The sequence below is a fragment of the Equus przewalskii genome, chromosome 7 (genome assembly GCF_037783145.1).
Source record: "Equus przewalskii isolate Varuska chromosome 7, EquPr2, whole genome shotgun sequence".
NCBI lineage: Eukaryota > Metazoa > Chordata > Mammalia > Perissodactyla > Equidae > Equus > Equus przewalskii.
In genome coordinates, this window is record NC_091837.1 from 21554869 (window position 1) to 21570948 (window position 16080).

General features: G+C 38.0%; 1 protein-coding gene across 2 annotated transcripts in view; it reads left to right on the forward strand.

Moving 5' to 3' along the window:
* NAA25 (N-alpha-acetyltransferase 25, NatB auxiliary subunit) overlaps positions 1–16080 on the forward strand; it is a 69866-nt gene that overhangs the window by 36538 nt on the left and 17248 nt on the right. For both annotated transcript variants that reach the window (XM_008525683.2, XM_070628867.1), the window contains 6 exons: positions 2995–3202; positions 4029–4118; positions 7951–8131; positions 8838–8937; positions 13498–13649; positions 14196–14321. In XM_008525683.2, the coding sequence (XP_008523905.2) occupies positions 2995–3202; positions 4029–4118; positions 7951–8131; positions 8838–8937; positions 13498–13649; positions 14196–14321 (857 nt within the window). The remainder of the gene's footprint in view (positions 1–2994; positions 3203–4028; positions 4119–7950; positions 8132–8837; positions 8938–13497; positions 13650–14195; positions 14322–16080) is intronic.

Below are 16080 nucleotides of genomic sequence, written 5' to 3' on the forward strand. Positions count from 1 at the left end.
TTGTTAGAGGGAATTCAGAGTTTGGCTCAGTGAGAAAAAAGATCTTTTTAGTAGTCAGAATTCTCTAAAAATACAGTATGTGAGTTTCATGTTACTGGAGAGATTTAAGCAGAATCTAGAACGATATGGGAGAGATTCATTCAGTAAGTGTTTGTTGCGCATAATAAATGCTGAGCACTAAGACAGGGAATAGTCCATCATGTCTTACAGTGGTTACCGTCTCATAAGTCGAAGCATCGCATGATGGGGCTGCATTAGAGGAACACTTACATTGCCTTCAGCTGAGATGCGTAAAGGTTTGTTAATATGAATCTAGTAGCAGCAGTTCTACTTTATTGATATGTTTGAAAATCTTAGGTCATCTCCTGTGACCCCATATAGTGATGATCAATTGAGAGGAACCCTCTAGAAATGCTAGAATACTAGCAGTGATAAGGTAGTCATTGTTCTGTGAGACAAAGGATTTAAAGCTGTTGCAGTGAGTTTTGTAGTCCTTTGTAAGTTTTTCATTGGGAAGGGGTAATTTTGCTGCCACAACTTTTTAAATGTAGGATGACTTCAGTAGCTAAAAATCCTGCCACTCAGCTGTGTGTTTGTCAGAGGACTGCAAACTGTCCAAGTGAGGTTCAAGCTGAGAACTTTGTCCTAGTGAATTAGGAGCCAAATCTTTTAAAAATGGGACTAACCCCTAAAAGTGGGCCGTTGAGTCCAGTTGTCCTGGAGTGGCTCACCCAGGGTGATGTTTTTATCTTTTGTTTCCTTTGCCTTGGGGTTTTAAGCTAAACAATAAAGTGATTCCAGTTTTCAAAGGGGTTTTTTTGCATAACAGTAGAACTGTACAGACTAGAATAAAGAATGAATGTGTTGTTTCATGACAACTTGTTTGGAAGATTCTTCTTTAGCTTTCACTAAAGAAGGCATTAATAATAATCATAACTAATATAAAAAATGGCTTACAAGAATGAAAGAGCTGGCAGTTGAAACTATATAGGCATTTAATCACAAACATGAAGACTAGTGCTATAGTTTCTTTGTTACCAATGTGATTTGATTGCAATAATTAAAATTCATACAATTGTAGACGAATTGAAGCAAAATCATTACAGTTGTGAAACTGCACGATGAGTGGGATTTTATTGTAATTTAGTTTTTATTTGTATCAAAAAATTGCATGTGTAAATTTGAAAAAGTCAGCTAATACTACAAGGCTTACATTGAAAGACAATAGCAGCTTTTGCCATCCTTACCCCTGGTTCTGGCTCTCTACTGGCAAATCACTTTCATCTCTTACCTGTTTCTTCTGTTATTTACCTCCATATTTCTAAATTAGAGGCTGGTATAGCTGTTTGTTTATTTTTACAGTTATAGTCTTCATCTATTGGTGTCCTACTGTGGAAGGTGATCATTTCGTTTATAACATCCCACTTCTCCCCTTACATACTCCGCCCCCGCCCCCCGTATACTTCAGTCATTATTCAGTATTTCTGTTTTTATGGCTGTAAGTATTCACAGCTGAGCCACTTCGTATATGGGGATTACCTTTCTTGCACAGCTTTCTTTCTTGGAGTTAATATGTTTCTGTTCGATTCATCCCCATCAGTCTGACAAAACCATAAAGATACAAGACTCCTCTTACTGTAGTCTAAAAGATGAGGTGATAGATCTGTTCCGTTCTCCCCCAAACCTCCCCTCACTCCTCACCTCAGAAATACTTTTCACAGGGCCTGTTTGCCACCGTCTCTATCTGGGCACTTAGACATTTGGCTGGTAGCATTCTGGGGTCTGGTTGGGAGGAGGAGGAGGTGGGTTGGGGCTCTCCTCACTGAATAAGCAAAGCTTTGCTTTATCCCCATTTCCAGCTATGCCTGCTGTCCCTGAATCTACAGTGTCTCTGGTTCAGCTTCTGGTAGGAAAACTCCAGGCTTCTGCTGGATTTAGGAAGTCTGTCTGTGAACTTGGGGAGAGGTCTAACTTCCTTAACAGAATTTAGCAAATTCTCCTGTTTCAGTACCATTAGCACTTTATCCTTCAGAGATACCTGGTGCCCTTCTGAGTCTTCCAAGGTCCTGTTGCTGGAATAGGCTTGCTGCTTATTGGTATCCTCCTCGTTGCAGACTGTTAGATTTCAGCTTTCTTGGCCCCAACACAATACTTTGGTTATTACTTAGCACCTGTCCTTTTACTTTTTCTCTTTTGAAATCTTGTTCATGGTTTTTATTTGCTGTCATCTCTTCACATGCTCTTAATCCTTGGGGGTTGATTTCTTTTTTGTTGTTTATTGTCATTTTATTAGGATTTTGGAAATGAGTGAAAATAAGCCTGTTTTGAATAAATGTGGGACTGGAACTGGGGTTTTTTTGAATTCTTGCCAAATTTAAAGAACTAAAAACATTTTAATGCAAGATATTATCGTTAGGAGAAACTGGGTAAAGGGTACATGGGATCTCTGTGTTATTTCTTAGAATTGCATGTGAATCCACGATTATCTCAAAATGAAAACTTTAATTGAAAAAGCAGTTTAAGGCCACTGACGTGACATAACCATTCCTTTCAATGTGTAATGTTTCCTTAAAGAATTTATTTGTATATCAGTATAATTGTAGGTTAGTTGGGTTGGTTTGTAATCTGCTCTTTTCTACAGTCTTCCTGATTAAACTTTTTCATTGCTACATTATAAATTATGTTGAGGGGTTATAATTTATGAAACATTTTCACAATTCTTAGTCTTTTAGTGTGTATAATACATGGTATTGACAAAATACTTTTGGCCAGCAATGAATGAGTGTGCCAGTTTCACTGGAGTTTCACCAGCATTGTGTGCTGTTAGATATTTTTTTGTTTTAGCAATTTTAGCCAATAGAAAACGGTATACTAAAGGGGTTTTAATTTGCATTTTTTCTTGATGTCTTTTTCTAGACCATTTCAATATTTGTTGTGGCCTACTAAAGACTAGTTCTGTTTTGAGACCATTACTCCTTTTTTCTCACTTTGCAGTTTATTAATCAGTTGCTTGGAGTTGTTCCTTTGTCGACACCGACAGAAGATAAGCTGGCACTGCCTGCTGACATCAGAGCTCTGCAGCAGCATTTATGTGTGGTGCAGCTGACAAGGTTGCTTGGCTTGTACCACACTATGGATAAAAATCAGAAACTGAGTGTGGTTAGAGAACTGATGTTAAGGTACCAGCATGGACTGGAATTTGGTGAGCAACCTTTCAAAATGTGCAGTAGTTCCCTGATCTGCTAGGGCTCAGAAGTCACTTTTTTATTACTCATAGCATGCTGTTTTAATGAGTTCAGCAAAGAGAATATTTTGTCAAGTGGGACAAATAATAAAAGGTGCCAGGTAATAAAATGCAAAGCCTTTCTTAAGCTTAGAGTTTTCAATAATTATAATTGGCTTCCAGTTGTCCATATTCTTGCTGATCTGGGAGCTGACTCTTTATCATATTGGGGCGCATGTGAATTGCAGAGAATTTGTGATAATGGTTACATTTTCTGCTTATAGGCCATAATATTCTTAATATATAGTCTATGTAAGTGCACAAAAGGAATGTGGTACATTGTAAACTAAATATTTAGTTTAGAAGTAGATGATCTTCAGATTGCTAGATATATGTGATAAAATATAAATTGTCTGACTAGATGATATCAATATTTGTCTTAACTTTATTCTAAAATATTAGGTGAAGTAATGAGCATAGTATTGCTTTAGTTATACATGGTCCTTGACTTCTTTTCTTCACCTAAAACCTTCTTCCAAATCTTGCTGCTCTCCCTTTGGGACCATTTCAGATGTCACCTCTGTTCTGGAACCCCTCCTTCTGCTCCAGCAGAGTGTGGTCTCACTTTCTTTTGAATCCTTTGATTCATGGCTTATATTTTTCTTCTGGTGTTTACCCCATTCTTCTCATTTTCTTTTCCTCTTTTCTCTTCTCCCTCCTGTCACTTTCCTGCTTTAAAAAACTCCTTTGGGGCAGTAACAGTTGAATAAATGTTAAAATATAGATATGATTTTTTTCCCTATAGGGAAATCCTGTTTGAAAACCGAATTGCAATTTTCAGACTATTACTGTCTCCTTGCTGTCCATGTGCTCATTGATATATGGAGAGAAACAGGTAAGGAGCAGTGACTTCCATTTAACTTTACTCTTTGTTTTTATTGGTTATAGATCCTTAGACGAATCACATAACCCAAGAATTTGATCTATGCTTTTAGGTTTTTCTTCCTTGTGCTTCTCCAGGGTGCTTCTGGAAGAACAAGGCTCCAAGTAGCCCTCTCCCTGTAATCAGGATAATCTTAAATAAGTGGATATCTGTTCTGCTTTTAAATGTTTCTTAATAGTGAGTAATGACTGTAAACACCTATTACAAAGTTATAGGAATTAAATACGGAGAAACTGATTGAGAGATAGATGTGTAGGACCATGGAGCAGAAGAGCTCTTTATACTCACTTAAAAAATTTATATACAGAAAAATGCACTCTATTTGGAATATAGTTCTGATTAGCTCTTTTAAGACAAAAATATAATACATGGTAAAGAAAGCCTTGTGAGTCATTGAACAAGAGAAGGATGATTCAGCAAATGGTATTGAGATTGCCTTTTCTTTAGGGCTCACCCGCTCACATTTTCTCTGATTAGCAGTTTTTGGGAAAAAATAACTTTAGGTACTTATTGCATATTATTCATAAAAATGAACTACAGAAGAAACAAAGGGCTGGGGAGACAGTGGTGTGCAAGATAGACACAACCTCTACCCTCACAGATCATTTTACGGAGCGTTCAGTTTTGAAACTATCATCCTCATGCTTAAAATCCTTTAGAGGTGCCCTATTTTCCTGAGGGTAAAGGTCAACCTTTTTAGGATAGTTTACAGTGCTCTTTCTAATCCAGCTTCTCACTACATCTCCAGATTCTTACGTACTCATAGCCCTGAATCTACTTTTTTTTTTTTTTTGCTACTATCGTTGAACATCATGTTGCCTATCTTTGAAATAACTTTCTTACCTCCTCCATCAGACTTTTATTCAATCAGTGTCTCTGACAAACCTGTCTTGATTTCACCCCTCCCTCATTGCAGATTTTATGTCCCTTCCTAACTTTTGTAGGACATTGTGTATACCCATGTGATAGTACTTGTTACACTGTATTGTAACAGATAGGGGTGAAATCCTTTTTCTCAGAGTATTTGCTCTCTTGAGCCCCAGATTTATGAGGTTGCATAGGACTGTAAAAGTCATCTTAATGTAAAAACCATTAACTAACTCACTACTTGGTAACTTGGTCCCTACACAAATACCCTTTCCCACCTATCACTAGAATCCATTCTTGCCCATGGTGACGATGGTTTGCTGGTCTCTTGTTTTTTGAGCGAGATATCTGACAATGTAATGATAGTAACAACTAACATTTGTTGATCATCAGGCACCCAAAAGTGCTTTACACGAATTAGCTCATTTAGCCTCATAACAATAGATAAAGAAGTTGTTCAAAATCATACAGTGCAAATACATAGGAAATTGCAGATTTCCTTAATTATAGTTAAGATGTAAGATTTCTTGAAGTCAGTGAAAGTGATGTTGAAGTGCTCCAATCATAGGCATGGACACTGTTCAAGGTGTGTCTGGCAAAAGTTAGAAATCTGTACAAAATTGGTGAGGATGTTGAAAGAGACTGATTCGAATGTGAAAGGATTAAGAAGAGTGCTTTAAGAAATTGATGATGCTCTCAAATCCTTCTGCAAAAAGGCATTTCTTTATGATTATGCTGCAAAAGTAAAATGGGGAGTGAAGGATGTCATTTATTTCCCTTCAGTTTTACTGAGATATGATTGACATAATACATTATACTAGTTTAAGGTAAATAACCTAATGATTTGATACATGTGTATATTGTGAAATGATTTCCACAATAAGTTTAGTTAACATCCTTCACCTCAAATAGTTAGAATTTTTTTCCTTGTGATGAGAACTAAGTCTACTCTTAACAACTTTCAAATATACAATACAGTATTGTTAACTATAATCACCATGCTGTACATTACATCCCCAGAACTTATTTATCTTCTATCGTTTTTTTGTATTACAAAATTTAGTTAGAAAATTTAGTCTCCGAAAAAACCTCATCAACCCTTGATGCTTTTTTGATTTGGTGAAGAATTTGCATAGAGTTGTAGTTATATCCTAAATTTTGCAAAATAAAATAATAAATGTCTTCATAATATTTGGTTTAATAGTTCAGGAAGAAGTGTAAATTAAACTTTTTTTTTTGCTATTTACTTTGAAATTTTGTTTCCATTTTAAAGAAATGTTTAAGATTTTATTTTCTGTTACTAGTTATCCTTGAATAACTAGGACTTCTTAAAATTATCTATTCTCTCTAATTGTCCAGCTCTCTTCTACTCAATTCTAAGACTCTTGAGGCCAAGAACCACCTGTGACTCTTATCTCTGGGTCTTATATCTAGTGTTGCTTCAGAATTTAGGTAGAGTTTAGAGTGTTGAATTAAATAAATTACAATTGTGAGGACCAGGTAGCAACATGGGAAAACACTTAAAAGTGAAAGAGCAGACCACAAAATTGGGTCTATGCTCTGATTACTACTGTGTAAAAGTAATTATAGTTCCAAAGGAATACATGAAAATCATAAGGTAGTTTGAGCAGATTATGGGTAGTTTGCATGCTTTGGGTAGGATTTATGCATGATATTTAAAGTCCCACTTTTTGGTTATATCTTGTTTCTTTTCTCTTGGAAAAATCATGTAGATTATAATTTTAAAAGCTCAGTGTGTGGATCTTTTATTTTAGCTGTTTTTTCTGACTGTAAAAGTAGCTTGTAAAATTTTGGAAAACAGTTTATTTATTGATTGTTTGACGGATTGATTGCTGAGGAAGATTCACCTTGAGCTAACTAACATCTGTGCCAGTCTTCCTCTATTTTGTATGTGGGTCACCACCACAGCATGGCGCTGACAAGTGGTATATGTCTGCACCTGAGAACCATACCTGGGCTGCCGAAGCAAAGCATGCCAAACTTAGCTGCCAGGCCAAGGGGACAGCCCAGAAAACAGTTTATTTTAATCTCACTTTTCCAGCTTCCAAAAGGCACTGTAACATCTTTATATGTTTTCTACTCTCTTTCTCTGCATGTTTTGTAGACTTGAAACCAACTATTCACACACACAATTTGAATTCTGTGTGTGTGTTTTATTGAATATTATTGCATAAGTGTTTTCCCTTGTTAAAAACTCTTCATTAATGTCAAGTGGTTGTAGGATGTTTCCATGTGTGGGTTTTACGGTAATTTACTTAATCATCTCCCCATTATTAATACAATGAATATTTTTGTATATAAAGCTTTGTCTGCATTTCATATTATTTTCTTTAGATAGATTCATAAAAGGGAAGTTACTTAATCTTTAAGACTATTGGAGCATGTATCCTTTTGAATTTTGTTAGGCCAAAAATTGTATCATTTTAGTTTGATTGTTAATGAGCAGTTTTTTTCAAATATTATTTGACATCCTGTTAGTAGAGTTATATATGGAAGAAAAGTGTTGTCTAGAGACAGCATCTGTCTGGGATCTTATGGAGAAAATCCTGTACTGGGAATGTTGGTGGACTCCAGTTCTCCTTCAAAATCCATCTCTTAGAATTGAGGATTCTGTGAGATTCTGTGAATTCCCTCCATAAGACCTAGCAGCTTAAAGCTTCCATGGTTTTCATATGCATATTTTAAGAACTGAAGTAACTACTGAGGGACTGCCTATTCAGGGAAGTTCCTTATTTTGCTTACAGGTGTGTATGTAAAATTTGTTCTCTGCCACCTAAACTCATTCTTGGAATACTTGAGGAAGGTGATGCTATCAGTAAGGTTTTGGGTTTTGTTTTTGAGAAACCTCCATTTGCTGTCAAGATCTGTGGATAATGCTGTTATATTTTGGTTCTAGGTGACGAGACTGCTGTGTGGCAGGCCCTGACTTTGCTGGAAGAGGGATTAACACACAGCCCTTCCAATGCTCAATTCAAATTGCTGCTTGTTCGAATCTACTGTATGCTAGGGGCATTTGAACCAGTGGTGGATCTGTACTCCAGCCTTGATGCTAAGCATATCCAGCATGACACCATTGGGTTGGTAGTATATACTCTGAATAATGAGCAGCCAGCTACACCGGTGTGGGGGTCCTTATACAGGGAACTCTAGCTTTTTGATTTTAGCAGTAAAGTTGTTCCTGGTATTAAGTTTTTTAGAGTAAATAATCACCTATTTTATACCCACTGCAAAGCAGAAAGAGTTTTATGTCTCCCAGCATTTTGTGGTAATTTTTAACTTTGTACAATTTAGAAATGGTAGGAAAGTTTTCCCCAGAGACAGCAAACAGCTGTATGCTGTGAACCCTTTTTCTTAGCACACACATTGTTTGGAAGCCTTTATTTCTGCCTTGCAGTTGAGTTTGACACATGTACTTTATTTGTTGACCTCAGAGATCCTTTGAATTTGTATTTTGACTCTTCTTTGTGATGAATCAAGGCTATTTTCTCTATCCCCTCTAGAGCTGTTTTAGGAAGACAGCCTTTTGTTCTCCTATAACTTGTGTTCCATTGATCATCTGGGTGTAAGAAAGCATGGCATAGAACTTCCACAAAACTCAATTAACTTTGCTCTCTCGCTCTCTTTTTTTTAATCTGATTCTGTGAATTAGATTATTTCTATGGCAGGGTGTTTGAACTTTTTCAATATGTCTAGCTGTTTCTCTGCCATAGTAGTTTGAAGTGTGGTATTTGGTACTAGAGGTGGGTAAGTATAACATGTTTTTTTTCTTTCCTTCCAACCTAGTTATCTTTTGACCCGATACGCTGGATCCCTAGGTCAGTATGCTGCTGCATCCCAATCCTGTAACTTCGCACTCAGGTTTTTCCACTCCAACCAGAAAGATGTAAGTGAAAAAGAAATTTTTTTAAATATGGTCTTGCCTGCTGAATGCACACAATTCAGAGAGCGTCTTCCCTTGTGTCACAAGTGCACGTGCTGAGGTGCACCATGCTCTCCTTGCAAGTGTCCGCAGGCCATAGCTTGCTGGCCAAGGCTCTCAGGTAGAGGGAGAGAGTTGTCTGTGGTTGTTAGAATGGGAGTGTTTAATACAACCCATGCAAAGGTGCATTTAAAACTGAGTATTGATAGGAAGTGTTATGCCTCTTAGATCTGTCTTTTAATCTCTCAGAGACTTTTTCCAAGGGTATCAGAAGTAGCCCATAAGAGTTTATAACCTTGGATGCCGTATAAGAGTCTGTGGTAGCAGCTGCTCTCTGTTACTTTTATTTATTTCTAAAGTTTGTAACCACTGTGCTCTTTGCCAAAAGCGAGTACACTTATATTTTCTTAGGATTATAAAATTGACCAATTGGAGGACATTTCAAGAAACTTAGGTCAATAGTATGTTTTTTAAAGTAGCAATAAATAAGGTAGAGCTTCTGTGTGCCATAATGAAAGGATGGGATTTGCACCATATTTTTCACTGCAAGCAGACTTGGTCTTCACTTGTCAGTTAAGCAGTTTTTGTGGGAAAACTGTATGGTTTCTCCTCAGTCAACCAGCTATGCAAAACCTCTCGGAAACATGGAGAGAAGGCATGTCTCGGGGATGGTCACTGCCTACTTGGTTCTCGTGCTTGTAAGACCCATCACCTGCAATTTGGCCATGCCAGATATCTGCCCAGAGCTTTCCATTTTCGTGATCTAACAGCAACTAAGGAACTTGGCAAGGAAGGTGGTTTCTGGGCTTCTTGGCAAATACTCATGAGGATTTTCAAAAAAAATTCTTTTATAACTATAACAGCTATGGCTAATCCATCTGCCATCTAATTCTTTAGGGATGTATTAAATAGAAGGTAGGGCAGAAGCATTTCTGAACACTGGAATATAGGTTTGTTGTCTTCAGCTTGTGATAATTATGTTTTGACAAGCTTCAGGGCATGGCCTGGAGGGCTGGTGCAGTAAGGGATGGTGAGCTGTGCATCTCTCAGTTGCCTTTTAAGCCCTATACTCCTCCCCGATATAGCTCCCCTCCCCGACAGTGATTGTTCTATCTGTTCAGACCCTATTTCGTGCCGTAGGTCCTGATCAGGGAAAGAGGGAAGTAGGCATTAGCCTTTGAACATATCGCTCAGAAAGTGCTGGCCTGGCTTAGAGGTCAGAAGGGCATCTCTAGGACCTTGGGTGTTTAAAATCTAGCGTGAGTGGGCAGTTGAGTTATAAATCTGTCAGTTTTCACTGTGTGTTCAAGTATCTGTGCTTGTCCTTCTCTTTTCAAGAAGTTTCACTAACTCAGAAGAAAAGAAAAGCGTTCCTCAAATCTCATTATTCTGGTTCTCATTTCTGTATTTCTAAGGAAGAGATTAAAGAAACGTTTGATTTACTGAAGAATCCTTTTCAAAGTTCTGTTTCTGAAATAGCTTTGAGGTGGGAATGGAGGGGTAAATAAGTGATTAATCTAAGCCTGGTGGCCAGTTTTACTCCAGTTTTTAATCATCCAGCATTCTACAAGAACCATATTCATGATTCAGTCAATAAAGTCGCATTATTTTATACTAATAAAAATTAAGCTTTAACTTTTTTCCACAGATACTATGTCTGAAGAGTTGTTTTGAAAACAAAACACACACGCATACAAAGCAAAATAAAACAACCCAAAGTATTGTAATAGAGAAAGGAGATCCCTAGGAGCGATTTGAGAGGGGCTCTTGTCCTCAGTGGCTTTTTGTATCTTTGATGTTTTCTGATGGTTGTGTGTGGCAAGAGTGACTAAATGTAGTTTATCCGAATGTATGTGATGCTGAACCTGATAAAACTAAAGCATTTTGTTGATCTGGGACTAGGACTTTTCTGCTTGTAATACTACTAGCTAAGAAGACAGAGCTTATTTAATCATATTAAAGTAGATAATCTTTGGGGGGTCCTGGAGGCAAAAGCAAAACACAACGCAGCAAGGAAAACACACCTTAAACCTTAATGCCTGGCCTGAGGCCCAGAACAGGGAACTGAAGACTGTGGTGTGGACTGTTTCCTGTGGGATGTGAGGCTGAGGAGGGTCACAGTTCTGGTGTTGCACTGTGTGTCTTAAGCCTTCTGATGGTGTTGGAAACCTCTCTCTGGACACCGAAAGCTCTGTGCTCTACGTCTGTTATTCCTGGCAGTTTTGGGATTCCCAGACGGTTTCTCCTTGAGGGACTGATGTATTTCAGTTCCCACCTAGGTCTTTGCAAGAACACTTTTATTTTTTAAATGGAAAATCTGGTGTTCTGCTTTGTAAGGCTTTGTGCTATGGGATTGAAAGTTATATTTGTAAGGTCTACATAGCAATTTTCTTTCTGGAAAGGTCATTGTCTGCTGTCATCTTACTTTGAAATAGATTTTTACAATACAAGAATTAGAGCTAGATTTTCATGTCTCCAAAAGTTACTTAAAAAGATAATTTCCTTTTAAAAGTGTCTATTTTAGGTATTCATGAAGATCGTTATTCAGGGGTTTGATGTCCATGTATTTTGCTAGTTTTTACAGTGACCAGGGTTCATTTCAGGAATCCATATGGGATCTAAATAGCCTCATCGGTGCGTAAATGAGTAGAAATGGGTACGGACAACATTCTCTGATATTCAGAAGTCTTTAAAGTGCCTGTGGCTTCCAGTTTTGCCTGCAGTTCCAATAAGGGGTTGTTTCTTCAAATCGTTGTACTTTCTCAGCCTTTGTCCTGTTGGTAGCTGCCAAGCCCTTTTCTAGCTCTGCAGTGCTCCTTTACTGCAGCATTAAAGGGGGACTATCTTAAAAAGAGAAGCCAGAGAACTACCGTTACCTTCTGAGTTTGTTAAAAGACCACATTCCCTCTTTGTTGCCCCTTATTTTTCTCTTTTAAAAGCTGTTGCCTTTTTTCTAAAGTGGTGTTCCATGGATCAGTAGAAATTAAAACTGCCCCTATACGCGGTAAGGCTGGGTTCTTTCCTTTAATCATAGCAGGATTTGGAACTATAATTGATGAGTTTAATTGGAATCACCAAATCATGTTTTATACCTGATTAATTGCTGGATCATATGTTCCTAAGCAGCTGGTTTTTTCAAGCTGTAAGTTCCTATTGCAAGGGCTGATGGTATACCTTGCTGTTTTCCGAGCTAAGAGGCCATCGGATAGGCATACGTGTTCAGGGTATCCTGGCCTCTTCCTGATGGGGCTTATCACTGTCCTTTAATCAAGCTAGAAGGTACACTTGAGCTTTTTCAGATAGTCCTTCTTTAAACCTGCAGGATCACAAGTAATCTTTTTAATTTTCTTGTGTCCGTCCGTCTTTAATTTCTCCAGATACTGCAGGCAAACAGCTCGCCGAGGTGTCCCATGGGGGTTTAAAAGCCGCATCGAATGCAGTTGAATTAGCGCCCGTGGCGCAATCCCGCGGCCTGAAATGAACCCTGCGAGGCTGTATATCAGAGGGTACGTTGTTGACTATTGGCCTATTTTACTACTGGGCGAATTATTTGGTTATAATGGAAATGGGGGCAGAGCTGACTGAGGCTGTGCAAAAAGACTGGCTTTTCTAGAAAGGATCTTTGGGGCAGACATCAGCTTTGAGCTTAACACTTTCTTTGGCCCAAAAAGGTGCCCTCCTGACTTCTGGTCCTGATGGCATAGGCCCACACCCGTGAAATGTTCTTCCCTGAGATTTTCTTCTATTGTGCCAGAATTTCTGTTTAGAATTCTTTACCTTGCCTCTGTTCACAATGTTTCATCTGCATATATGTATTAATCTAAAATTAAAGCACATGCGGTGAGAGTTCCCTTCACTTACTTGTTTATGGAATTTTCCAGCAGAGGTCTTATGTAGTTTGGATGGACAATCTTGAAGTCTTTCTGTCCTCAGAATGGATTAGGATATGAATTTTTATAGGTCTTTTGTTTGTTGTCTTACTTCTATCCGATGTAATGCACATATGCCCTATGTTTGTGATATGGTATTCAGAAATAAAACCAAGGAGCAGCCTGTCTTTTTTTCTGGAGTAGGATTTTTATTTGGGGTGGTGGTGGGGTGGTTATATTATTGGTGGTTTTGGAACCTTTGTACAAAACACAGTTTATCTTAAATGCAGAAAAACATGGAGTAATATCCCTTCCATAATGGCACTAACCAAACATTTGACTGATGTGGTATAACGAAACCTTCAGTCCTGTTGAATTGAAAGACATAACTGCTCAGAGAAAGTCTGTGCAGTGGTAGCAGCAGCTGGGTGTCATAATTAGTAATATCAGTAAAGAAGACATTTGACTCTGGAATAGGAAAGAGAAAAATATCATTTCTGAAAGCTGATATTCTACTTGATGACCAAGACCTTTAAAGATTAGTTTCAGCATCTTACTTAATTTTAGTTTGAGTGTTTTGTTTTGGCTGGCAAAGTTTGCCTTCTTTGCGTGACCTGTGAAATATTTATACCGAGGTGGTGTCTTTCCTTCCCAGACCTCAGAATATATTATTCAAGCTTACAAATATGGTGCATTTGAGAAGATTCCAGAGTTTATCGCTTTTAGGAACAGGCTGAATAATTCTCTTCATTTTGCACAAGTCCGTACTGAACGGATGTTGTTAGACCTTCTACTTGAAGCAAATATGTAAGTATTACACCAGAGCTAAAAGGTAACTAAGAGATTAGATTGGATGCTGAGAGCCATTACTGGGCTCATGGGTGACATTAGCAGGCTTATGCTAAGGAAAAATGGAAAACAAAGAAAAATTAGGGGGATGGGGAAGAAAGGGGAAAGAAGCTGGTGCATGTCATGGGCAATGATAGAGTACTTCCAGCACCATCTAAGGTTCCATGTAGAAGCCAGCTAGACCATGGTCATCACCCTGCTCCACGTGGTGTTTGCAGGGTTCTCCTTCCCCTGCGCACATGGGATTTCAGGAATTAGTGCTGATCTACTTTCTTTTGTTTGAGCTTCCAGATGCCTTTCTCTTGCTGTGTAGCAGGCCAGCATGATCTGTGCGTGGTTCCATTTCACCTTATATGAGCCTTTACTTCTTAGTAGTAAATCCTTCCTTCCTTCCTCCCCTCCTCTTTCCCTTCCTTCTTTGTAGTAAAGCAAAGTCCTGGCTAATATGTTTTCATTGCTGTTTTACTATTGAAATAGTACATAAATAAATTTTCTATATCACAGATCAACCAGCTTAGCAGAAAGTATAAAGTCAATGAATCTTCGGCCGGAAGAAGATGACATTCCATGGGAAGCCTTGCGAGACAACAGGGACTTAAATGTTTTCTTCAGCTGGGATCCAAAAGACAGGTAATTAGAATTTAACTTGAAGCAATTTATTTTTAAAGAATTAGGATGAATCTAAGAATCTAAAAAAAAAAAATCTCTTTTTTTACACAAATATAATAACATGTTTGTTGTAAGGGCTAGAAAATATAGGTAAACCAAGGGAAGAAAATCAATCTCACCCCTATGTTGAGATTACTGGCTAATCTAAAAGTTAGATCCTCCTTCACAGCATACATGTAAACAGATTCCAGATGCGTTAAAGATTATATGCTAAAACTCCTTAGAAATTATAGAAGAAATATAAAAAATATTTTTAAATGGTTTCTTAGCATTACATCAAATCTAGAAACAAAGAATTTGACCTCTGTAAATATTAGCCTTCTATATAGAAGTAAATTTAACAAGTTCTAAAGATATGTGGTAAATTATTTCATGTATATTAATGTCCTCCCTATGTAGAGAGAACTCTTAATAAATCAAGAAGATAACTAGAAAACAAACTGGACAAAGGGCTTAACAGGAAGTTCAAAGAAATGGACCTTACAAGCAGTGAAGAGTTTTTTTTAACCTGTCAGACAAAGATAAAAAAGATTAATACTTGTGCTCAACAAGATTGTGGGGAGAATGGTTGTTGTGCATTTACATGGGGGTAAAACTATATAACCTTCCTATAGGAAACTAGTGATATGTATCAAGATTGAAAGTTCCAAAGACGATTTTTGTTTTTTAAAGATTGGCACTTGCGCTAACATCTGTTGCCAATCTTTTTTTTTCTCTTTTTCTTCTTCTCCCCAAAGCCCCCTGGTACTTAGTTGCATATTCTGGTTGTGAGTACCTCTGGTTGTGCTTTGTGGGATGCCGCCTCAGCATGGCCTGATGAGCGGTGCCATGTCTGAGTCCAGGATCCGAACCAGCGAAACCCTGGGCCACTGAAGCAGAGCGCACAAACTTAACCACTTGGCCACGGGGCCGGCCCCTCCATATACCATTTAATTCAGCAATTCTGTCTTCTAGGAAAGTGAAACCTAAGGAAACAAGTGCACAAACATGCAGAGATATGTATATGTGGGAGTTCTGAATATACTGTTATTTGAGGATTGCCAAGATGACATTCGGTGATTTGCTAGGACTCATGGGACTTAACATATAGTTGCAGTCACAGCTAAGGTTTATTATAACAAAAGAATGCATGACAGGATCAACAAAGGAAAAAGACAGGTGAAGTCTGGAGAACTCTACGCGCAGACTTCAGTGCTCTCTCCCTTCTGTGATGGGACATACCACATGTGCTCCTTTCTCCAGCAGTGAGAAAATGCAGTGATGCAAGTGCAGTGTTTCTGCCTAGAGAAGCCCATTAGAGATTTGGTGCTAAGGTTTTTATTGGCTGGTTACGTAGCTACCTTCTGTCTAGTGTGTACCAACATTTTAGACTCCCAAAAGGAAAGCAGGTGTTCACTATAAACCATATGATTTGAACAAACCCTCTAGGCCTAGTGAGCCACTCTTATCATTTAGGCAATGGTTGGAGTGCCAACTTGCCAGACATCAGCCGAGGGCAAACCTTGCAAGCTCGCCCTTCTAAAGATAATAGGCTCAGGTTTGCTATGTTAACTTTTTCCTGCACACACTGTCATAAAAAGATGCCGTTTGCAAAATAGTATAAATACTGTCAACTCATTTGTTTAAAATATATTAAAGTATAGAAATATTTTCAGTTGCATTTTTGTACATTGTATTGCAGAAATCTGAAGGCATCTGTACCAGGCTTGTTAATATTGTG